The 24,703-nt window shown below is 56.8% G+C and overlaps 1 protein-coding gene across 1 annotated transcript in view; it reads left to right on the top strand.

Moving 5' to 3' along the window:
* The window catches only part of LOC119100071 (hemicentin-2), a 38,835-nt gene that overhangs the window by 11,551 nt on the left and 2,581 nt on the right, over window positions 1-24,703 (top strand). The window contains exons 19-46 of the mRNA XM_037223186.1: window positions 361-696; window positions 989-1,101; window positions 2,197-2,362; window positions 2,623-2,795; window positions 3,631-3,730; window positions 4,041-4,153; window positions 4,554-4,713; window positions 5,011-5,277; window positions 6,544-6,659; window positions 6,998-7,177; window positions 7,549-7,676; window positions 8,025-8,185; window positions 8,997-9,168; window positions 9,569-9,761; window positions 10,185-10,347; window positions 10,494-10,609; window positions 10,993-11,158; window positions 11,404-11,552; window positions 11,913-12,054; window positions 12,345-12,493; window positions 12,944-13,067; window positions 13,552-13,815; window positions 14,108-14,212; window positions 14,551-14,724; window positions 15,226-15,389; window positions 15,977-16,191; window positions 16,910-17,100; window positions 20,943-21,064. Of these exons, the coding sequence (XP_037079081.1) occupies window positions 361-696; window positions 989-1,101; window positions 2,197-2,362; window positions 2,623-2,795; window positions 3,631-3,730; window positions 4,041-4,153; window positions 4,554-4,713; window positions 5,011-5,277; window positions 6,544-6,659; window positions 6,998-7,177; window positions 7,549-7,676; window positions 8,025-8,185; window positions 8,997-9,168; window positions 9,569-9,761; window positions 10,185-10,347; window positions 10,494-10,609; window positions 10,993-11,158; window positions 11,404-11,552; window positions 11,913-12,054; window positions 12,345-12,493; window positions 12,944-13,067; window positions 13,552-13,815; window positions 14,108-14,212; window positions 14,551-14,724; window positions 15,226-15,389; window positions 15,977-16,191; window positions 16,910-17,100; window positions 20,943-21,064 (4,622 nt within the window). The remainder of the gene's footprint in view (window positions 1-360; window positions 697-988; window positions 1,102-2,196; window positions 2,363-2,622; window positions 2,796-3,630; window positions 3,731-4,040; window positions 4,154-4,553; window positions 4,714-5,010; window positions 5,278-6,543; window positions 6,660-6,997; window positions 7,178-7,548; window positions 7,677-8,024; window positions 8,186-8,996; window positions 9,169-9,568; window positions 9,762-10,184; window positions 10,348-10,493; window positions 10,610-10,992; window positions 11,159-11,403; window positions 11,553-11,912; window positions 12,055-12,344; window positions 12,494-12,943; window positions 13,068-13,551; window positions 13,816-14,107; window positions 14,213-14,550; window positions 14,725-15,225; window positions 15,390-15,976; window positions 16,192-16,909; window positions 17,101-20,942; window positions 21,065-24,703) is intronic.

Genomic DNA, 24,703 nt, shown 5'->3' with positions numbered 1-24,703 from the left:
TGTGAAATATTACGGCACTAGTACTCTCTGGAGTTGGAATTGATGAAAGATCATATAGGACAAAGTATACGGCACGCTTAAGAGCCTCCCCGATTTGCCGTAGTATTGGCTCCAAATCTCACCGAGCTCTATTTTGTCCTTCGGGTAAGTTTATTGCCGTCACAAAATATCGCCGACCTATCTCTCGACTGTCATGTTCATTTGTGCTTTCCTGTACTGCAAACTTATTGAACGCTGCCGTGTCTTCCGATTCATCGTATCTCACCTCCCGAACGTGTCCAAACTCCTGTCAACCGTGAGCATCTACATCGAGAGCTCTCACCCTCTGACACGCTGCTCCCCCCCGTCCCCCCTCCCCAGGCGAAGTCGTCAAGGTCATCACCCCACCGGAGCTGGACGACGGCGTTTCTGGCAGCGGCTCAGACGAGCTGCCGTTCGACGTGCCTGCAGCCACGCGGCGGCGGCGGCGGCGGCGGGACATCGAGGTGCCCGACCTGTCCACCTTGCTCGGGGCCGAGGAGGTGGCGGCCGGCGGCAGGACGGCGGGTGATCCGGCGCCACCGACCGACCGCTTCAGCCCCGGCGACACGAGTTTGACGCTGAGTTCGGTCCGGCCCGATGACGACGGCCTGTACACCTGCACGGCCTCCAACGAGCATGGCCGCGCCGCCATCCAGGCCAGCGTCCAGGTGCTCGGTGAGCTCTGGGGCGGGGGGGGGGAGGGGGCGCAAGCGCTCGGAGTATTTACTTAAGAGAGGACTCGTTCTGAACTCACATGGTTAATGACAGAGCTGGGTTTCATATTTTTAACTCGGTCAACTCAGAACTCAAGAATTAATGCGGGTCTAACCATCTTAATCCATCGCCGTTGCTTTCAAACAGCGGGACGTCGCTGTGTGCGGGCCTTGTGGTCCGCCTCAAGGCCGCTACCGTGACCGGTACGAGGTCCGTGTAGACGGGTGAATGCTGATGCCTCGCTCCGTCGCAGAGGCGCCGACCATCCTGGAGAGTCCCTCGGAGCGGCGCGTGGTTCTGCACGACTCCGCCACACTGACGTGTGAGGCAATCGGCACCCCTCCGCCGGTCGTCTCCTGGTTCAAGGTACGGCACTCGGCAAGTGGCCGAGTATGACGGCCGTATGGCACGCACGCTGAGTAGACCTCGTGAAGCAGTCGTTACCAGGAAGACATTCTGTTATTCTCACGGCATGTTTCGTCGTCTAGTTCAGCTGCTTTGCTTTTGTGCATACTCTTTGGTGTGCTCGGACTTTTGTTTTCGAGTTGAGTTGCATCTGTACGTTCCGAGCATTCGTGATTTACGCCGTTGTTGCTGGTTTACCTCCCCCCCCCCTCCCCTTGTCCCTAAAACAGCTTTCAAGGTTCTGACAACCACAGACATCAAACATCCCCGGCGTCTGCCCTCCACTGCGCGCGCACTGATGCCATCTGAACTCGTAGCTCCGGTGTTGAAAGATCCGGCTGTCCTCAGAACAGCGAACCCGTCTCAAGCTCCCGATCCCTCCCCAGGACGGAGAGACCGTCTCTGAGCTCTCAGTCCCTCCCCAGGACGGAAAGACCGTCTTTGAGCTCTCAGTCCCTCCCCAGGACGGAAAGACCGTCTTTGAGCTCTCAGTCCCTCCCCAGGACGGAGAGACCGTCTCTGAGCTCTCAGTCCCTCCCCAGGACGGAGAGACCGTCTCTGAGCTCTCAGTCCCTCCCCAGGACGGAGAGACCGTCTCTGAGCTCTCAGTCCCTCCCCAGGACGGAGAGACCGTCTCTGAGCTCTCAGTCCCTCCCCAGGACGGAGAGACCGTCTCTGAGCTCTCAGTCTCTCCCCAGGACGGAGAGACCGTCTCTGATCTCTGAGCTCTCAGTCCCTCCCCAGGACGGAGAGACCGTCTCTGAGCTCTCAGTCCCTCCCCAGGACGGAGAGACCGTCTCTGAGCTCTCAGTCCCTCCCCAGGACGGGGAGACCGTCTCTGAGCTCTCAGTCCCTCCCCGGGACGGAAAGACCGTCTCTGAGCTCTCAGTCCCTCCCCAGGACGGAAAGACCGTCTCTGAGCTCTCAGTCCCTCCCCAGGACGGGGAGACCGTCTCTGAGCTCTCAGTCCCTCCCCAGGACGGAGAGACCGTCTCTGAGCTCTCAGTCCCTCCCCAGGACGGAAAGCCCGTCTCTGAGCTCTCGATCCCTCCCCAGGACGGCGAACCTATCTCTGAGCTTTCGATCCCGCATCTGTACGAGTCCGCCGATGGTTTGGAGGTGCTGGTCCAGCTGGCCTCCCCCGAGATGGCTGGCACCTACACCTGCGAGGCGCTCAACGCCGCCGGAAAGGCGTCGCGGGACACTCTGCTCACCGTCGTAGGTCAGTACTTTGGTGCTACAGGAGCGCGCAGACGAATGCCACTGGTCAGCGGCTGGTGTTCCAGGAGCAAAGTCACTTGAATATCTGCGATGTCGAGCCAACACTCCTTGATCCCAAAAATCCATTCATTAAAAGAGTTCGAATGGAATATTTAAAAAGCATACCAGTGATCGAATATCTGCTCTCCCTGGTTGGCCGGCCGTCTGTGACGGGCGCATCCCGCGGCTGCCCGGCCAGTTCCTGACGCTCCCCACTCGCAGAGCCGCCCGAGATCGTGGTACCGGACTCCACGGACCTGTCGGTGGTCGAGTCGGACGGCCAGACTCTCACCTGCCAGCTGGCCACCGCTCGGCCGGCCGGTGTCAGCTGGATGCACAACGGCCGCCCGCTGGGCCAGCTGCCGCACCGGCTCCGTGACCAGAACCGCACACTGGTGAGGCGGAGGGGTAGAGGGGGGGGGGGGGGACGGCTGTGACACCGTAGAACGTGAGGGGATGCTCGTCAGGAGCGGGGTGGCAGGGGCTGGGCGACTGCCTGCCATAGAGTGTGGGGATGAAACAATGATTTTTGGCCCAGTTTTACCGTGCAACGTCACAAGCCTAATGTAAAGTTTGGCCAAAGCTGGGAGGCTACTAATACATCCCGTTCTCTTGTTGTATGCTACTAAGATGAGGAGACACAGGTATGAAAGCCCGCCGCTCCTATGGCTGGCAGAGCAGGACACGCACTCTGCCGCATCAGTTCGTGATACTGAGCCCGGCGACATGGGAAATCGGATTATTAATCGGATTGTTAGGACGTTGCATGCGATTGGCCATTGGGCTTGATCCGGTTATCTGTCTGTCACTGGTTATTCATTTGGCGTACTAATGATTTCGCTTCCTATCGATCACTGGATACCATCTTCAGAACATTTTTCTATTAACGACCTCGTTCGCCGTCTGGTCTAATTCCTTGTGTACACTGTCTAGCGGGGTACACGAGGTGTGAGGTGTGAGGTGATGCGCTGTGGTATGGTATCATTCATAGAGTTATTAAACTAGATGTCTATGATGTGATAAACTAGATGTCTATGATGTTTTCAGAGCGGGAAACATGGCAACTTGGTTGTTCATGAATTACATGCTGGTGCCTGTAACTGTACTAGCGTGATTTTCGCCGAAACAAGTGAGTTGCCAAGAGCAGATTCAAATGAGCACGCCCGACGCTGCAGCGTTCGTGCCGTGCTGTCACTAGGTCCTCGGCTGAGGAGACGCCGCCTGTTTCAGCTGATTCCCTCCATGAAGCGGGAGGACGCCGGCCAGTTCACCTGTCTGGCGTCGAACGAAGCCGGGCAGGACGAGCTGACCTACTCGGTGGAGGTGCTCGGTGAGTGGCGCGCGTGAGTGACACAATGGCTGCGTCCCCAGCCGGGAGCGCCAACATTCTCGTTCATGAAGGGCTGGAATGCTTGAGGAAATCTTCTGGAGTCAAAGCCATCTTATTTTCAGAAGGATGTTACGTACTTAACGTACTTACTTTCAAGAATGTGAGTGCCTGCAGCGCATAGTTGTGGTGATTTATGGATGTAGTTAGGACTAGTTTAGGTGGTAGGACTGGTTTTAAACGAACTCTTTTATGATGACCGCTCGAAACTGGAACATCTACAGAAACGTCTCAGCATCGGTGCTTCTTTCAGTGCCACCGTACTTTGATGACGATGTGGCTGAGTACGAGGAGAAGGTGCATCGGTCCATAGTGCTGCGGTGCCCTGTCGTGGCCATTCCCCATCCCGACATCACGTGGTATAAGGTGCGTTCTATCCGCTGCAAGTCCAAACTGAACTATGCAACGTTACAGTATATACCAATTTTGCAATATTTCTGAGTTACACTGTGTTGTACATAGGTGATATTTATTTCTGAATTGCATATTTTGATATTTCATAGTTTGCCTGTCCGTTATAAGACCGTACCCTGATGTAGTGTTTTGGTGCACAATAAAATTCTTACGCAATGAGAAGTGCAGCGGTGGACCAAGTCGACGTCTTTATGGACCAAACCTGTCGCTACGAAGCGCGTATTTCATAACCGAGCGTCTTCGCTGAGGGGTCCACGTTTAGCTCAGCGATCTGCCACGCCCCCCATTCCTTGAGTGAGTAGTGACGCGGCGGGAGCCCGTGCCCACGAACGTGCCGTCCCACGCCTGGCAGGGGGAGGAGCCGGTGCCGGCGACGTCTGACTGGACCGTGTCGGCGCACGGTCACCTCCTGCGGATCGCCAGCTTGCGGCCAGAGCACGCCGGCGACTACACCTGCCATGCCCGCAACGTGCTGGCCGAGGCGAGCTGGACCGTCTCCCTGGCCGTGCTCGGTGCGTAGCCTGGTGACTGGTGCGGCGCGTGTGGTGCGGCCTCTGTGTCGCTGCCTCCCCCCGCGGGCTTATCTCGACATGGCGTGTTGCCTGCCGTGCCGGCGTATCTGATTCGACACCTGGCATGAGCTGTGAAGCTATTTTTCGATTCCAGTCGCGTGCTGCGAACTTTGTTTTCTGATTCGTGAGCGTCTCACACATCTGCCTGCATCCAAGCGCTTATTTCAGACTGAATATAGTTAGCTGAAAGGACGCCCGACTGAAAGCCTGCTGACAGTTGTTTCCTGCCGGCGACAGAGCCGCCGTCCATCTCTCCGCCGCTGCCGTCGCTGCTGCTGACCCCCGGCGAGCCTCTGGAGGTGCCGTGCGTCGCCACTGGCCAGCCGCCGCCCCGCATCAGCTGGTACAGTGATAGGCCCGAGCTGTCGTCGGACGGCTCCCTGCTGGATGAGGGGGGCACCCTGCGCGCCGCCGCCGCCCGGACCGAGCACAGTGGCCTCTACACGTGCTTGGCCTGGAATGGCGTCGGCCTGGACCGCGCCCAGGTGTTCGTCGCTGTCATCGGTGAGAGGGAGATCGGCTGCTCCATGCTGCGTACCGGGGTTAGACGAGGTGGGAGGAGGCGTACACGCCCTGCGCGGTGGTGGGCGCTGCCTACGTGTTCGTACAGGTCTTCCACTTTGCGCCGTTGCTTTCGGAGGTTTTTGCGTTGAGATCATCAAAGTGTCTGAAGAGCGATATCTAGCTGTAAAGATGGGAATGTCTCTTTCGCGTGCCTGGTGGATACAAGCATGGTTGTGTTTACATCATAATAATGCTGGTGTCGGCGTCCGAAACCGTTAGCATTCACATGAACGCATCACATACAACGCCTATTTCCACTATCGGTTTCACTGCATTTGAGCCGCGATGTCGACATATCAGCTGACGTGGCAGCTAATGATGCAATCTGGCGAGGGTTGCTGAGCTCAGGGTCATGCTGATGGTACCAGTCATGTCCGGTGCTTGTACTGACCGGTGCCGAGCTCAGAGTCGTGCTGATGGTACCAGTCATGTCCGGTGCTTGTACTGACCGGCGCCGAGCTCACAGTCGTGTTGATGGAACCAGTCATGTCCGGTGCTTGTGCTGACCGGCGCCGAGCTCACAGTCGTGTTGATGGTACCGGTCATGTCCGGTGTTTGTACTGACCGGTGCCGAGCTCACAGTCGTGTTGATGGAACCAGTCATGTCCGGTGCTTGTACTGACCGGTGCCGAGCTCAGGGTCGCGTTGATGGTACCAGTCATGTCCGGTGCTTGCACTGACCGGTGCCGAGCTCAGAGTCATGCTGATGGTACCAGTCATGTCCGGTGTTTGTACTGACCGGTGCCAAGCTCAGAGTTATGCTGATGGTAGCAGTCATGTCCGGTGCTTGTACTGACCGGTGCCGAGCTCAGAGTCATGCTGATGGTACCAGTCATGTCCGGTGCTTGTACTGACTGGTGCCGAGCTCACAGTCGTGTTGATGGTACCAGTCATGTCCGGTGTTGGTACTGACCGGTACCGAGCTCACAGTCGTGTTAATGGTACCAGTCATGTCCGGTGTTAGTACTGACCGGTACCGAGCTCACAGTCGTTTTGATGGTAACAGTCATGTCCGGTGTTTGTACTGACCGGTACCGAGCTCACAGTCGTGTTGATGGTACCAGTCATGTCCGGTGTTTGTACTGACCGGTGCCGAGCTCACAGTCGTGTTGATGGTACCAGTCATGTCCGGTGTTTGTAACGACCGGTGACGAGCTTGAGGTCCGGACTCCGCAGTTGATCTGTCTCTACCCCCGCCCCGGACAGCGCCCCCCACACTGGACCCAGCCGACCGGGAGCGGACCGTGCTGGAGCACGAGGCCACAGCGATCCGGTGTCCGTTGGACCGTCTGGACCTGGACTCAGATGTCGTCTGGTTCCGGGTACGCCGCTCTGCAGTTTCAGACGGGCATTGCGGCGATTCTGCTGTAAAATTTGAACGCGGCTCTCTGCTGCTGCGTTCTTTGGGCAAGAAAGGCGTTTAAGTTTCAAAAGCATATTTTTATAGTGTTTGGGTTTAAATGCAAAGGTTGCGCACCGGTTCTGCTGTAACATCAGAGTAATGCTTGCATACCGTCCCGCGTGACGAAGCTACCGAACCGAAATTATAGTCTTTTGAAGCGGTGCAGGCGGCCCAAAGTCATCCTAAAACCAATAACTGCCATGCGTAAGCAACGCCCGTCACTTGCCCCCCACCTCACACCTGTGCCGGCGACGACAGGACGGGATCGAACTGTGGGGCAACACGTCATCGCTGATCATCTCCGCCGACGATCGGACCCTCTTGCTGCCGGCCGTCCAGCTCGCTGACGCCGCCGCGTACATGTGTCGGGCCGAAAATGAGATCGGCCGCGCTCGCCACGAGGTCCTCCTGCGCGTGCTGGTGCCGCCCCGGCTCAAGGTGAGTGACGATGGGTGAGTGACGAGAGGCCACCGAGGATGCCATGTAGTGGGAGGATGGTGCGCAAACACATAGAGAAGACTGCTTGTCTGGGGGACACCAAAAATAACTATCGTGCGACAAGAATTCAAAAGTTGAAAACAACTAAAATTCAGGCACGCGAGCTGCAAACCCCGGAATTTCAGAACGAATGTGATGTTAAGTTGCCGCAGATGCCACGCGTCGAAATGTACAATATATAACAGCGTCGAAAATTCCAAACAGTCGCTAAGTGCCGCGCCATATCAACCCGCGCTCTGTGCCTTTTCGGCGTGATCAACACTATGACCACTCGAGGCCGGTAGGTAAAGCCCTGCTACCTTCGCGCGCAGGATTACCCGGAGCGGCTGGAGGCGCTGCAGGGCGAGGACGTCGTCATTGGGTGTGACCTGGAGGCCAGCGAGCCGGCAGCGGAGCGCATCTGGCGCCGCGACGGCCGTCCCATCGACACGAACGACAGGTGAGTGATGATCCGCCATGTCCAGTTAGTGTCAAATGCATTGCCTGAGCACAACTGCAACTCTGAGCACAGCCAGTGAAATATTTATGATCTCGAAATAGCCTGCAAGGATTTTCTGGGGCACAAAGACCTCCGCCTGTTGTTCATCCCGTCAGCAGGAGCTATGGCGATCATCCGCGCCGAAAGGCAAGCGGCTTGTCGTCGCAGTTAGTCATCGCACTCGGTCAGTCCTTGTGTCCGCCGCGATTGGCTCTGTCTGAACTGGTGCGCCGCCTCCTCTGTGGACGGTGCGTATCCACTGCGATTGCCTGCGGGTGCACTCAGCGGCCGTCTCTGCCGTCCACGCAGGGTGCAGCTGCTGCCGAGCGGGGCCCTCCAGCTGCGAAACGTGACGTCCGAGGACGCCGCCAGCTACACGTGTCGCGCACACAACGAGGCCGGAGAGGCGGTGCGGCGAGCGGCGCTGGATGTGCTCACGCCGCCCTCAGCCGCCGTCGAGGCGGATACGGGTCAGTGGGAGGGCACTTAAAGTCAGCGGAGGAACACTCCAGGTCATTGGAGATTAAACTGGACCTGAGCGCTTCAGTCAGCTCAGGAAAGGGCTCTCGGCGCCAAGGGGCTCCACGCCCACCGTCACGTCCACCGCCGCGGCACCGTCAGGACGAAAATGACACTTATTTCAGAAAGAGAACGACTGGCCAAGTTTAGTTTGCTAGGGGTCATGAATGTTTTGGCTAGTGATGACCATTTCAGGCTATGGAATGAAGGAGAGAAGTGAGGATGGAGCAGGACTGTAACCATGTGGAGTCCTCCGCTACAGGGACTTACCCGCACGGTGGCCCTTCTTCGGGTTATGTGCGGGCGCTAGAACGGTGCTCCCATCAGGGGAAAGGGCACGCCCACTCATGAATGCGGCACGCAGCTTACCTTGGGAAGATTTAGCGTAGCGAGTGTGGATGTAACTAGTGTGCCTCTAGCCTCGTGACAGGCTAGAGGCGCCAGGCTGTGAAGACTCCCGGGCAGAAGTCGTCCGTAGTCGCTGCTGGGCGCTGCAGTTCGGACATAAGCTCTCCGAGTGAACTGTCAGTGAAGGGTGCCGTTCTCCGTGGCAGCGGACGAGTGTAAGGGCCACGGGACACTCTGGTTGTGCCGAATGCGTTAGTCCATTGCAGGTCACGTCCAGTGCTGGGGATGAGCGCTCCGTTTTAAGTGACAATGCTGGCGCGTGACCCGCAGTGGGCCCCGTACCGAAACGCTGATGCCTGGGTCACCCGTTGCACTCACACTGGCGGTGTTCAGTGGTGCGCCTTGCGTTTGCAGTGACGGTGCTGGAGGGTGACCCTCTGCGGTTGATGTGCGACGCCTCCGGTAACCCGGAGCCGGAGGTCAGCTGGTGGCGGACGGCGCCGGGACAGGAGTCTACCGCGACCCTCTCCGATCTGTGGACCTTCGCTCCCTACATGGCCTCAGACAACCACATCTACAAACAAAGGTAGGTGGTCAGATGGCGCACTGGACGGACCATTGGTACTGCGGTGCGGCGTATACCAGCTGATATCTATTGGCGTCTTTCAGGGTGGGCTTTCGTGCTTTGGATGTCCAATGACAAATTGCAAGAAATGCCCCAAAACATGATGGCGTGTGGCTATCAGTACCTGGTGTCAGCGTTCAGATAAAGCGAAACTCGGAGGCAATCGTGACAAACCGAGCGTCAGTGTCATTTCCTGACAAATTTCATTTGGCATGTGTCACGTCTTCTCCCCCCAATGCATACACCACTGATGTTATTTGATATCTCGGCGTGCCCATGTCGCATCTCTTTGCCGTGACCCTCTGCCGCGCCTGCGGCCCCCGGTTAACTGCAGCTCACCCTACTCTTCCCGCTGCCGCAGCTCGGAGCTCGGTGACGCCGGCCTATTCCACTGCAAGGCCGTCAGCGAGGTGGGCCGCGCCTCCGTCGACGTGCGCGTCACGGTCGTTAGTCCGCCGGCCTTCGTCGACGCGTCGGTGCCGACGGAACTCGTGGTGCGCGCCGGCGAGTCGACTCTGCTCGACTGCCGTAACACGGGCCAGCCACCGGCAAAGGTTCGTTGTCGCCGGGGACGGGGTCAGCAGCGGGTTAGGGCCTCCTGACCTTGGAGACAGATCACACAGTTGACGCCGCACGGGTCACGCAGTAGTGACTTGTCCGGCGACAGGGTCACCGTAGGGTGCTCGGGTTGGAAACGCTGACTTACATCGAGGGTCAGGGCCGAGGACCGATGTGTCTGGTCGCTGTTGTCGACTGGTGTCATGGGTTCAGGGTCAGAGATGGTTGTTCTGAAACTGAACAGTTTGTGGCGATTACATGATCGGCAGGTGCGCAATACGTGATTATGATGCTTTGAAAAACGTATTTGCGTACCGAATAGCCAGGCACCGATCTCCGAGGCGGGCAGTTCTCGCATGCGTTTGCTAACTGAGGTTTCCTGTCAGCAAACACGTTTGCACGTCTGTCCTTTGCTCCAGGTGATATGGTTGAGGGATGGTATGGAGTTGCCTGCGGTTGCGGGCGATCAAGAGCATACGCTGTCGCTGCCTTCGCTGGCTCCCACGGACGCCGGGGACTACACCTGCATTGCCGTAAATGAAGCCGGCAAACTGAAGCGGGAATTCTCGGTCAAAGTTTTGAGTAAGTTCTTGAGTGTTTGTAAGCATAGGAAACGCGGCTTCATATTATTTGAATGCTCACCATGTCTTAAGGCATCGCCAGGCTGTTTTAAGCCTGACAGAATGAGCATGTCTTTTATTTGGCGCCGGCCCGTTCCTGCTGCGCAGGTGTTCCCAGCGTCCGACGCAGCGAGAACACTACGTTAGAAGCTGTGCGTGGATCGACACTAGAAATGTCCTGCTTTGTTGAAAGCATGGAGGAGTTTAACATCACCTGGTACAAGGTAATGATCATGTAGGTTGTGGAACTGCTACCGCACTGCTTATTTTTGGTGGAAAAGGATAGACCAAAAATGTTTGTCGCATTTTAATGATTTATACGTTTTCGTATTTTCCGATTATTTCAATTTATTGATATGTATATAAAGGGATTCTCCTACTCAGTCTCCTGTCCTGTCCGGTTTCCACGATGGCAATAAATCATCAGTATGGCATAAATATACCGATTTAAAAACTAACCAAGTGTTGCCCGTTTTCTTCCGAAAAGTTGTACAGCTAAAAATGCTAGCCCTACTTGAATCGAGTGAATGTCCAGTCCGCCAAATCGCCCTCCGCATTTTAACACCGAGATAGAGACTCTTCAAACGCTGCGTCGTTTGCGCGGCAGGACGGGTCTGCGTTCATCCCGTCCCTCTCCGACCTGTATCACCTCACGGACGGGGGTCAGACTCTGCACGTGCTGCGTGCGGACGAGGACCACGACGGCAACTACACCTGCCGCGCCGCTAACGAGGCCGGCACCGACTCCCAGACATTCACCGTCAATGTTCTGAGTAAGTCCAGTCGGCGGTTGCGCATCACTTTCATTATTAATTTTTGTACGTAGGTCAAGCTCGCCGCTTGTTTCGCTCCTTTTATTGCATAGATCGACAAATGCATCTGTGGCACATGTTTTTGGTGAGCTTTCTCAAGTCTTTCGACGATTAAAGAACGCGACTACAGCTGAAAAGTGGTCAACCCCTCTTGAGGTCACTACCTTTGGTCTGTGACACGGCCCTGACCCCGTGCCTGCACGCAGCCCCGGCGCGAGCGGACCCGAGCGCAGAGGCGGAGGCCGACCCGGACGGCACGTTCCTAGTGGAGGTCCCGAACGACTCGGAACTACAGCTCGAGTGTCACGCGTCCGGCAACCCGGAGCCGGCCCTGTTCTGGACCCGCGACGGAGAGGTCAGTGCCAGGCCCAGCAATATTCGTGGTACTCTGCTCTGGATCCGGGGCGAAGAGGTCGTTGTGAGCCCATCGAAGCCTTCTCTGAACTCAGAACGGAGATACGGTAAATTCCCACTTGACCCTGCTCTGGACCTGAAATGAAGAGTTCAGTGAAGGACAGGCTGCACATTGTCCTGAGAGGATGTCATTGGGTCAACCGAGACTTCATCATGTGCAAGTCATGGCACTGTCTCTCCAGTCCAGAGTCCGCTCACCTGCTGCCGTAGTCAGCGTGTCCGACGCCGACTGCACGACGTTCAGTCCGAGCTCTGCCGTCTGTGGCTGACCCGGTGAGTTCTCGTCCTCCCCTCCCACCAGGCAGTGAAGAAGGTGGCGCACGCCGCCAGCGACTCCACCCTCCAGCTGGGCTTCGTCCAGCCGACCGACAGCGGCCAGTACCGCTGCGACGTCAGCAACGGCGTCGGCAACGACAGCATCGTCTACACGGTGCTCGTGTACTGTGAGTCGCGTCTGGGCATAGCGCAGGTTGTGGTATCTGCCTGGCGCGAGCTGGCATGGCGGTGAAGGTGCAAGGACGATCAATTTAACTCCATAGATGCATGTCAAATCAAAATTCACTTTGGACTCAAGATATGTTGTTGCTTGGCTCATGTTGCCCTCCCCAGCTTGCTGAGATGCGGCTTCGGTGTGGTATCTTAGCTCACTGGTGAGCATAGCTGTCGTTTCACCTGGCCGATGACCGGAATGCGCCACGGGGCGAGCTATGACGTGAGCCGGTCTCCATCGCAGCGCTGCCGAAGCTGAGGCGGGAGCTCGAGTATTCTGTCAAGGCCCGTCTAAAGGCCAACGCCACCATGGTCTGCGATGTTGATGGCCACCCCGCCCCCCTGGTCACCTGGTACAAGGACGGGGAAAAGCTGGAGCCGGAAGTGGCCAAGGTCAGCAAAAAGACCATGAGTACAACGACAGCAAATTTATTTCGTTCACGAATGCAAGCATTGGGGGTTTCGTAGCACATCGGTGCAAAGGCGAATTCACTTAACACGGGGCACCTCTCTGCTTTTGTAAACGTGACGGTCGTTTGACTACCGCGGCGGACGTGGCCCGGTTGAAGTTTGGCTGTCGCTACCCCAGCTGCCACCCTGAGTGTTGCCACCATATCGAAGTGCAGCGTCGAACGTTCACATGCCTAGCACCCATATCATCTCTTAGGCTCCGTTCTCCCGCCGCGAGACGAGACGGCTGATCCAACGTCTTGTTATGCTTCTGGCACGGCTGCTGTGAGGACGGCGCCGGCGCCAACAGCATGCGGCATGATCGGCTTCATCATCGCCAGCATACGCTGTCGCTACTGTGTGATCAGCTAACAGCGACATGATCGGCTTCAGATGACGATGGACGGAAACACGCTGACGGTGCGCGACGTGGAGCTATCGGACGCAGGCAATTACTCGTGTTTCGCAGTCAACTCGGCTGGTCTGCTCGTGGTGCCCTTCGGCCTGCAGATCTTCGGTGAGTTCTGGTTAATTCCTGTTAGCTTGCGCGGTGAGTAAGTGGTCACTCTTGGCCTCTCGTGGTCGAACACAGAGAGACGCATGTCCTTTTTCAGACTGATACTGATACTGTGATGGTTACGCTGGGCGTCTTGGAAACCAGAGGTACGGGTGTTCGATTCCCTGTGGTGTCCGTCTTCCCTGTCAGGGTGTAAGGTAAGCTACATCATGTATCCTCGGCAGCTAAGCACGCCGTAAAACCCCAATGACATTGACGATGGTAGTTGGATGTCAGGTCTTCAACGAATACCATGGACCGAGTTTCAGCCGCCCCTCACTCTCGACTGACGCGCCGCTGCAGCTGGGTGGCGGTCTGCTCCGAGTACTCTCACCTGCCCTGGTCCCACCAGCGGCGTCGGTGTTAATGACCTGTGCAGTTGCAATCGCCGATGCAGAACCCAGTACCTGTCACGATGATCGGCGTCGGCCCGTGCCCTCCCCAGAGCCGCCGCGCGTCACGCTGGCCGAGCGGGCCGTGGCGACCGAGGGTCACGACCTGGTGCTGGAGTGCACGGTCACGGGTCAGCCGCCGCCGGGCATCACGTGGTACCGGCTCGGCCAGGAGGTGACGGCCGAGGGTCTGGTGCGCGCTCGCGGCGGCCGCCTGACCGTGCAGAGCTTCACGCACTTCGACCGCGGCGAGTATGAGTGCTTCGCCAAGAGCCCCGCCGGCACCGACAGGGCTGTCATCGACGTCGATTTCATCGGTGCGTGAGTGGTGACTGGAGGGGGGTGGGGGATGGGATGGGAGGGAGGGGTGTGAGGTGCACACTTCTTATCGGCTTGAAAGTCGCTGTTTGTTTTTTAGCTGATGTCAGATAAACTGACATCCGTGTCACATGCACTCCATTTGAACGCCTCACAATGACGCATCCTTTTAATGCATATCTGAGCTCTGTCTCCTGACGTCATTCGTGCCCATGCGGCTTGGAGTGTTGTCGGAGTTAGGAATTCCGTGGACTGGGCGACTAGTCAGCTGACGCGCTCTCCCCTGGCCAGAGGTGCCGAAACTCGAGATCTTCGGCGCCGCGGAGGAAATGATGGAGATTCCAGTGGGAGTTCCGATCCAGCTCGACTGTCCGGTTGACACGGATTTCTTGGGAGGTGAGCTCGGGGACACCGGGCAGCGTCTCTCGGCGCAGCGTTTCCGGGCGGCACCTCCGGGCCCACATCTGTCACTTGCAATACGACAACACTCGAAAGATGGGGCGGCTGGAACGGTGCAGCGAATCATATCTGATTGCAATATTTAATTCCGGAGTACCCGATGTGGTGGCCGCTGTAATCGGCTCCCTTCCCCAGAAAGCACCGTGGAACGGTCGCAGCATTCTAACGCTCCCACCCTAGAGTGCGCGGTATGATGACGGCTGTCCCGGGCCTGACTCCGTGCCCAGTGCACGCAGCGGAGTGACAGCAGTTCTGCCCGCGGCCCTTGTTGGCAGAGTACGCGGTGGAGTGGCTGCACGGCTCGGAGCCCCTGCAGGGGGCCGCGTACGTGGTGGACGACCTGCAGCTGGAGCTGACGTACCCGGTGCCGAGCGACGCCGGCGACATCACCTGCGTTGTCGAAAACCAGGCCGGCTCCGTCCAGTACCTGTTCAAGCTCGACGTCGTCTGTGAGTGGTCTGGAGCAGTCCACGCGCGAGTGTCAGAGTGTGAGCGTGCCGCATGCACTTGTGCGTGCATAAAGAGACTGGTTCAGCGTGTGTAAGGCCTGCTAGGATCCACAAGAGCTTTGAGGGGATGGTGCGCCACGTTAGCCATGCGTTATACTGGCATTATCTGAACATCTTTCACTGAAGGAACGCTCGTTTCATGGCTCTTTAAGCAGCTTGATGCTATTTAATATATTACATTATGAAATAATTCTAGCTCTTTTATCTGACCTTATTTTCCGCTGTATGAACGGCCATTTAGTAGCCAATGATTTTCTGGGCTGTTGCGGCACATCCCTCTAACCTACAACGCGTGCCACCGCCGCTCCACGCTGTTCTCTTTTCAAATCAAATTTCTAGTCCTCTGTTCAACAAGTGCGTCACTCCGGCCTGGCCTGGGTTGTCGGCGGGAGCGGTGTGGCTTGCGCCGCCGTGCGGTCACCGGGCGGCCGGCACCGGCAGACCCTCCTCGGCTGACGGCCTCCGCGGACGAGCTGGCACGGCCCGTCCAGGTGGAGGAGGGCCTGCCCGTCTCTCTGCTCTGCCAGGTGGAGGGCAATCCGCCGCCCACCGTCGTCTGGTTCAACCAGTCGCGGCCGATCGTCGCTGAGACCGGCCGCATTAAGGTGAGATGGCCGCCGGCTGCTATGGGATCCAGTTAGTCACGGGCGATCCTGCTGAACACCATTCAGATTGGTACAAAAGATGCATGGCTGCTGACTTTCCTCAGCGGAGGGTGGTCATTCACGTTCGTTTTTGGTCAGGACCATTTAATTAAGGCTCATACACATCAGGTGGAGCGTTGGCTACTATTTGTGAAGTCTATCAACGTTCATAAAGAACACGGCAGCCCATCGCAGCATTGTGCGACGCGTAAAACCCTCTGCATTTTTGTTTGACGAAAGGACAGAAGCAAGGTTATCCTTTAACCTGGACGACACAGCTTGAGTAGTAGCTTCAGGGTACACTCAGCATGCTATGTTCATCAGTTGCCCAAAACCGAAACCCACTAATCAAAACCATTCAAACAATTGTATTTCCAAAAAAAGAAACGTCCACGAAATCTAACGACCACAGCTGCAATACAATTGCAGGCATGTTATCCAGCTCGGTCAACATCAACACGAAGCCATGTATGGGGCCGCGCTGTCGCTGCCGGGCCGCCCAGCCACGGCGTTCCGCTGTGACCCCCCATACCGCCGCTGCCCGCCAGTTCCCGTCCGCCCGCGAGCTTCTGTTGGAAGAGGTGCGCCGCTCGGACGCCGAGCAGCTCTCCTGCCTGGCCAGGAACGCGCTCGGCAACGCCACGCAGGCGTTCTCGCTGGACGTGCTCACGTGGCCGGCCGTGGCCGTGCCCGCCCAGGTGGAGGTGCAGGCGGGCGAGCAGGCGCGCCTACCCTGCGCCATCGACGGTAACCCCCAGCCCACGTGAGTGACGCGGCGGTGACGTGAGACTGTGCACCTGCCGGTGGTGTCAGACGGTGGCGTAACCTTGTAAGGCGGCAGGCGCTGGTCCAGTGAACTCTGAAGGCATAGTGTTCCGTGTAGCTGCGTCGATGCCCGTCTGTGCTAATCCTCAGCGGGCTCGAGCGTCTACTTCGACTGACTCGACGGCAGGACTTTAATGCAATTACTGCTAACGTCGAAGTTTATGCATAAGAAGTCTTCGCATCATAAATTATGTCGTGAAGAAGTCGTGTCATGCAAATTCAGGCGTCCGCAGCATTTGTGTTAGAAGCACTGTCAGCTTCCGGCTTCGACTCTACCCATTCGCCCCGCCGTGCGCGGGTGCAGTGCGGGACAGTATGCCTCGCAGGTAGAGGTGATCGAAGAGTGTGGACGTGAGACAGCTCGCGATGCTTCGATTTACAACGTCCCACAGCGCTGTTTCCGTCTGATACCGCACGACAAAACAACAGACGCGTGCATCGTCAGGCACGGATCATACTGCACGCCTCATCCGCAGTATAACGTGCGTATGACAGAGCTTGATTGCTTTCTTAAGCCACCAAAGCCTGTATCCTAAACATTTGGCAGAAAGATTTACAGTGGGCGGGTCACGCTGAATGGGGCTAGGCTTACCTCGCACAGTGCGTGGCTTTGAGCCTGAGTGTATCTCCTAGCGTGTATGCGATCGTGTCCGCAGTCGCGTCTGGTACACGGGCGACGACGCGATCGCGCTGCCCCCTGGTGCCACATCCGGTAACTACGCCCACGTGGCCGACACCGGCGAGCTGCTGGTGGCCGCCGCTTCGCTGGATGACCTCGGCGTGTACACCTGCGTCGCCTCGAGCTTCGTTGGCTCGGCCCGGGGACGGTCGGCTCTCAAAGTCCTCGGTGAGAGGGATCGGCTTCCACTGAAGGGTCGCATGAACGGATCCTTATCAGCGTTTTTGTACCTGTGGGACCATTGTATCACCATTCATGGGTTCTGGTCGGGGCGGATCCAGAGAGGGGGGAGGGGGCACGGGGTCATGGCCCCCTTGGAGCCCGAAGGGGCCCATTGGCTCCGAGGGGGCCCGTCGCCGGCCGAACAGGTGCAGTTTTTTAGACACAAAACGCAACAAAACTGGATATCTCTGGACTTCCAGACGACCAAGAACAGCTGTAAGCGAAAGTAAAGGGCTTATGAGAAGTCAAAAAACCAATTGTTATAAAAGTTGTGAACTGGAAATTTAAAGCCTCATTGCACTGTCTACGGGCCCCATGCTGTTTCAGGAGACCTATGTGCTCACTTGCAGAATCATTTCGATCGTTAGGGAGCACTCCACGTTGCCCCTGATTTCCTTGCATTTGCTCGGAGGGCCCTGCGCTGTTGTTGGCAACCTTCCTGCTCGCGTGCCGGGGCACTCTTGTCAATCACGAGCCCTTCCACATGTACTTTCCATTCGCCAGAAAGGCTCTGTGGGGTTAAGCCGGGGTCCCATATCTTGAGCTGCCGGGGCATTCTCGGTTGCTCAGCGGCCCCTTACATGGGTCTCATTTAGCCTACCGACACACTTGCCATATGTTCACGGGCCCTATCCATTGGTCTAGAACGCTTCCAATTCTCTGTCGCTTGCTTAGAGCCCTGCACTCTTGTCGGGGACCATCTGATGGCCTGCTCGTTCACACCAGTCGTTCGGGGATCCTTCATACTGGGTCTTGGGTGCTTCTTTTCTTAGTGGGAGCCCTACGCTTTTGGGGGAGGCTATCTGATGATCTGGTCGGGCACATTTAATCGTCCGGGGGGCCCTCTTCATTGGACCTTGGGCACGTGCTATTTGAATGGGGCTCTGCACACTTGGGGGGCTCCTCTGTCCGCCTCCTCGGCCACACTGGATTGCTCGGGGGGGGGGGGGCTGTACATTGCTTCTTAGTGTTTAAATTTAGGGCCCTCTGCTCCTATCGGGGTCATCTGATAACCTGTTTGGGCACACTCCATCTTTCGGGGGCCCTCCGCAGCGGGTTTTAGGTACTTCTTATTTAAATGGAGGGCCTTATGCTCATGTCGGGGCCCCTTCTGTTATAAGATGCTCGGGCCCATTCGATCGTAGGGGACCTCTACATGTGGTTTTAGGTACTTACTTTTTGAGTGGAGATCCCTCCGCGCTTTTCGGGGGCCTTATCTATCAACCTGCTCTGGCGCACTCGATTATTCGGGGCCCTCTTCATCGTGACATGGGTATTTCACATTTGAACGGAAGGCCGAACGTACGTTCTTGAACGTATAAGAACGTACGCTCTTACCGGAGCCCCACTTGTTGACCTACTCGGGTACACTCGCACATCCTTCCCCCCCCCCCCCCACATAGCGTCTTGGGCACTTTCTATCCGAGTGGATGGCCCTACGTATTTGTCGGGGACCCCATCTGTTCGCCGCTTCGGCCACACTGAATTGTCCGGGGGCCGTTCACATAGGGTCTTGATGTTGGAATTTAGGGCCCTACACTCCCGTCTGGGCCACCTGATAATCTGGTCGGGTATACTCCATCTTTCGGAACCCTCCGCACTGCGTTTTGGGGACTTCTTACTTGAATGGAGGGCCCTACGTTCTTCTCGAGTCCCTTCTGATAAGCTGCGCGGGCAAATTCTATCATTTTGTCGTGAGTATTCTTTTTTTGAATGGATAGTTCTATGTTCTTGGCGAACTGTATCTATTGAGCTGCTCGGGCCGGTGGCGGATGCAGAGGGGTTGGGGGGGGGGGGGGGAAGACACGGGACCATGCCCTACGGACCACGCCGAGGGAACCTAAAGGCTCCGAAGGGGCCCATAACCGTCCATCCGGACGCAGCTTTCTTACAACAAAACTGGATGTCCTTGGGCCTACAGACGACCAAAAGCAATTGTTAGCCAAAGTAAAGAGTTCATAAGCAGACCAGGTTCGTTTTTTGCTGATTGAGAAAGTGTTGTTTCGGGGAATTTCTGGTGCTCATTGCGCTGTATAGAGCGATTGCACTGTTGGTTTCCTGGCCCTATATGTCCACTTGCCGGGTCCATCTGATTGCTAAGGAGCTTTCCATGTTGCCCTTGATTTCTTTGTATCTTCTCGTAGGGCCCAATATGCTGTTGGGGCGCTATTTGCCTCCATGCCTGAGCATCGTTGATCGATCAGGTTTTCCTCCGCGGATTCTCCCCATTTGCCCGAAAGGCTCTTTACGCCTTTTCCGGGACCCCATATGCCAGGGCACACTCAGTTGTTCAGGGGCCCTTCATTTAAGTCTCGGGCTCTCCCTACTTGTTTGAAGGGCGTTGTGCAGTTGCTAGGGCTTTTATAAGGTAAGGCACGGAAACACTCGATGCTCAGGGACCATCTACTTTGATCGAGGGCTCTCTCCCTTTGGTCTCAGTTGCGGAGGACTCTTCACTCCTATCGGGGCTCGTGTTGCTCGTTGTTGTTTGCCTGCACACTCTTGATCGCATAGTGGTATTAATTTATGGTCTTGGATAATTCCCCTCTGCTCGGAGGGTCCTGTGCTCTGGCCGGGGCATTATATGTCAGCCTGACGAGGCACTACCGATCGTTTGGGGGCCCACCACGTTGGTCTTGGGTTCTTTTTGCTTGCACTGAGTACCCTATACTTGTTGACGGGAGCCACTGTGTTGTTCTCCTACGGCACCCATGATCACTCAGGTTCCGTCCCTATTGGCCTTGGCGCCTTCGCCTTAGGCAGTAGCCGAATATGCACCGATGAATTTTTACGTGCAATTGCCAAACGTAATCTTACATGCCGACGACGTTGTATGTGTCATTTGCATTAGCTATTGAGTGTGTGACACTTATTATACCAGTGCATCACATTCTTAACATATTTAGAATGCTAGAATATGCTGTACTCCTTTATAACGGGAAAAATTCCGTACTAGTCATCAGACATCAACTGATTACATCGCCCAGCCGGCTAGCCGTAAAAACCATGAACTAGGAACTAAGCCTATGCTTGGTTTGGATGGTTATTAGCAGCTAGCTTAGGTTTTTTTGCCCGTTGTTCCGAAGCACTTAGCCTTAGAATCACAGCACTGAACATGGTCTGTAGAAAGTGAGTGAATTCTATGTGTATGCATGCGTAGTACGCCTAGCTTTATAAGGCCATGCACATTAAGATGGGTTTCCGTATTTAGTAAATAAATGAATAAGTTAATACATATATACGTACCTATGTATATATATATATATATATATATACGTGTGTGTGTGTGTGGTGTGTGGTGTGGTGTGTGTTGTGTGTGTGCGTGTGTGTGGTGTGCGTGTGTGTGTGTGTGTGGTTATGTGACTTGTCTTTAGAAATGTAATGACCGAAATGCAAGAATATTTTTGGAGGGGGCCCAAAGTCCAATGAACCCACAATGTTGCGTGCCCCCTCCCCCTCCCTGATGAAACCCTGGATCCGCCCTTGGCTTCCGGCGACGATTGATTTGGTGGGACTAATGCTGAGCGTGGCTCTTCTTGCGTCAGATTCTTGCTAAGAGCGAACGTCCTTTTTTCGATGCGGAGCCGGGTGCGATTAAGCCTCTCTTAAGCTTTTGAGGCAATCCACTGCACACTTCAAGGAAGCGAATTAGCGCTTTCTCTGCATGTCAGAAACCTGTCATGCTGCAGCGTCATATGCAAACCAAGGTCCGAAACCAGGCGAACTTCTGCTAAGACGTAGCCCATCATTGCGCGCGCGTTTCTCATCATCCCGTCTCCCGATTGCAGTGGCCCCGTTCATAGAGGGAGCCTCGGAGGAGCCCGAGGACGTGCTGGCCCGGGAGGGTAGCTCTGTGACCTTCCGCTGCCCTGTGTCCGGCCACCCGCCGCCCACCATCACCTGGTACAAGGTCGGTGACGAGGTCTCGGGAGAGGGTGGACTCGATGACCAAGCACTGCGGCTGGCTTATTAGGGCTCTTCACACAAAGTCTGATGGCTTGTGCAATTCTGTTAGCCTCCAGGTCCGATTCCCTAGATTTGACTCCTGCACTAAATCTCCACCGTTCCCATGTGACTTACACGCGCACACTTAGGCACGCGCAACCAAAACTTGTACGCATGCATGTACACACGCAATATCAAAGGCGCGTGCGCAACTGCGCACGCTCTCCCGCACACGCGCACACGCTGGTGCCGGCGACGCCTCGCTCCACTGTTGCGCGGCCCTGCCGCACACGCGCACACGCTGGTGCCGGCGACGCCTCGCCCCACTGTTGCGCGGCCCTGCCGCACACGCGCACACGCTGGTACCGGCGGCGCCTCGCCCCACCGCTGCGCCGCCCTGCCGCACACGCGCACACGCTGGTACCGGCGACGCCTCGCCCCACCGCTGCGCCGCCCTGCCGCACACGCGCACACGCTGGTACCGGCGGCGCCTCGCCCCACCGCTGCGCCGCCCTGCCGCACACGCGCACACGCTGGTACCGGCGGCGCCTCGCCCCACCGCTGCGCCGCCCTGCCGCACACGCGCACACGCTGGTACCGGCGACGCCTCGCCCCACCGCTGCGCCCCCCTGCCGCAGGACGAGGACGTGCTCCGGGAGCCGGACACGCTCGCCGAAGGCGGCCAGGCGCTGACGCTGCGTCGTCTGACGGCCGCCGCCGCCGGGCAGTACGTCTGCGTGGCGGCCAGCCGGGCCGGCACGGCGCGCAAGCTCTTCAGTCTGCGGGTGAACGGTAAGCGCGGGCGGGCGGAGGGTGCGGTGCTGCTGGTCGGTGGTGGGCACGGCTGGGGGACAGCGGCCATCCGTGCTCCGGCGCTGGGTGTAAAGATGATTGGAGACGGTCGAGGTGCAAGGTTATTGGTGTAGACAGAGGCGTTGTAACCATTGTGCTTGAGTATGGAGGTTAGTGATCAAGCTTGAAACCATTGGATTCCAGGCATTCTGGTCGGAACTCCGCGAGCACTGAACTGCTCTACTTTTCAATTAATTATTCTTTATAAGAGACTCGATATGAAGGTGTTCGGTCACCGGGTAGAAAGGTGCCTGAGCTTCTTCTGTAGCCTAAAAACGCCGCTTCCACGGCTGGCAACCCGAAGCTGCACGTGCACCGTTCGACCGCGCCGTTTCAGAGGCGCCGCAGACGCAGACGGCCCTGAGGACGTGGACGTGGACGTGGACGCGTCAGTGACGTTGACCTGCCCGTCGGCCGGTCCGTTGGTGTTCAGCACGGTGTGGCTGCGACACGGCCGGCCGGCCGGCCGCCGCCCCCAGCTAGTCCTCGGCAAAGTGCAGGTGCGGCACCTAGCGGCGGGCCCAGAGACCAGCGGTATGTGCAGGATGCAGTAGAAGTAGCGTAAATTATGCGTCATTGATAGTGTCATGGTCATATGAGGGCCGTTGTCAACCGAACCTGACGATCGATGCATTTGCGTTTGGTCGAAATGTAACTGGAGAAGATTGAAAGTGTGGTCATAAATGTAGATAGAGACCGGTACAAGCATTGGATTTGAGTTTATATTATGGGATACCTTTTTCGGACGTGCGGACGGAACTATGTGAAACCGTGCGCGTATGTGTGGTGCGCCGATACGAGCAGTAATGAGCATGTTTGATTCAGAAATGAGTAGTTTGATACAGCTTACCTAACTCAAGCAACACTGCTTAACTAACGCTGTTGGCGGTTGTTCCGGGTGATTGCGATATTAGCCCAATGCTGACCAGTTCTCAACATTCATCGATGCAGGTGGTGATAAGATGAGAAGCAGACTGAACATGAAATGTCAGAAAGTCGTTCATCATTACTCATGCTACTAAACGTTATCTGTGTTTGTTAGTTTACTCCTCAAAACGCTTTTGAAATGGCAACCTAGTCTCGTTTTTCCGTAGAAAAAGGATGGTGGGAAGTACCAGTGTGTATCTTCGAGCATGGCCCGTTCCCGAGTGACCAAATATAACGTCAGAGTTAAGGGTAAGTATCCCAGACTACCATCGGACAACGTTAACATCTAATTAGTAAGTACGTTGCGTGACTTAAAGAGTGGACAAGGTATTTTGTGCGCTGGATTTTTACGGGCAGGCGAGATTCGAGTAACTGCACACTTGCGCAGAACGTGAGAAATGTCGTATCGTATGAACTTTATGACCAAGTTCACTTGGCTTGTGCTCTGATATGATGCAGTTAGATGAATCCATCTGATTATTTTGATAGGGCGTGACAGGATTCTAAGACACATGACGACTGTCCCGTGTCTCGTGAAGCTTCCAACACAGTCCTCCAGCCGGGTGGGGAGCGTAACTGACTCATCATTCTGTGCTAGCCCTCGCCGAATGATGTTGCCATCACCACTGTTGGCGGAACAGTCCGTACTGGCCCTCACCACCCCCAGTACCGTCGCCACTGCTGACCCGTCAGTCGATGATGACCTTCACCGTGCCCCGTGTAGCTGTTACCGCTGGCCTGTCAGTCAGTGCTGGCCTTAGTTACTCCCAGTACCACTTCCACCGCTGACCCGTCAGTCGATGCTGAACTTCACCGTGCCCCGTATAGCTGTCACCGCTGACCTGTCAGTCGGTGCTGGCCTTAGTACCGCTTCCACCGCTTACCTGTCAGTCGATGCCGAACTTCACCGTGCCCCGTGTAGCTGTCACCGCTTACCTGTCAGTCGGCACTGACCTTAGTTACTCCCAGTACCGCTTCCACCGCTGACCCGTCAGTTGGTGCTGACCTTCACCGTGCCCCGTGTAGCTGTCACCGCTGACCTGCCAGTCGATGCTGAACTTCGCCGTGCCCGTGTAGTTGTCACCGCTGACCTGTCAGTCGATGCTGACCTTCACCGTGCCCGTGTAGCTGTCACCGCTGACCTGTCAGTCGATGCTGACCTTCGCCGTGCCCGTGTAGCTGTCACCACTGACCTGCCAGTCGATGCTGAACTTCGCCGTGCCCGTGTAGCTGTCACCGCTGACCTGCCAGTCGACGCTGACCTTCACCGTGCCCCGCATAGCTGTCACCACTGACCTGTCAGTCGGTACTGACCTTCACCGTGCCCGTATAGCTGTCACCGCTGACCTGTCAGTCGGTGCTGACCTTCCCCGTGCCCGTGTAGCTGTCACCACTGACCTGTCAGTCGGTGCTGACCTTCGCCCCCCACGCGCCGCGGCTGATCGCGGACGTCTCCGCCGGCCTCGGCGTGCGGCCCCGGCTGGGCTACCCTGCGGCTGACCTGTCCAATCGAGGGCGTGCGCTCAGTGCGCTGGGCTGCGCGACGGCCAACTCCTCTCGGACCCCTTCGGATCGTGTCCCCATGAACGGCCGTTGCTCTTCCTGCTCAGGTGACGTCACAGGCGGACAGCTGCACGGAATGCGTGGTTCTGGCGAGGCGTCAGGGGCGCGCATCCATCCCCCATGAGATTGGACGGAGGTCTTGTTTGTCCCGGGGAACACTGGGGGCCCGCTTACCATGAGAGACTGCCTGCCCGACTGTACGTGTTTGCCAACGCTGCCAGTGCTCTGGTGAGGCCCTCGCCTGACCCTGTGCAGTGTGCCG

The sequence above is a fragment of the Pollicipes pollicipes genome, unplaced genomic scaffold (assembly GCF_011947565.3).
Source record: "Pollicipes pollicipes isolate AB1234 unplaced genomic scaffold, Ppol_2.1 Scaffold_4881;HRSCAF=5763_pilon_pilon_pilon, whole genome shotgun sequence".
Taxonomy (NCBI): Eukaryota; Metazoa; Arthropoda; class Thecostraca; order Pollicipedomorpha; family Pollicipedidae; genus Pollicipes; species Pollicipes pollicipes.
The sequence above is the reverse complement of the archived record's forward strand: the minus strand, read 5'-3'. Positions and strand labels throughout refer to the sequence as shown.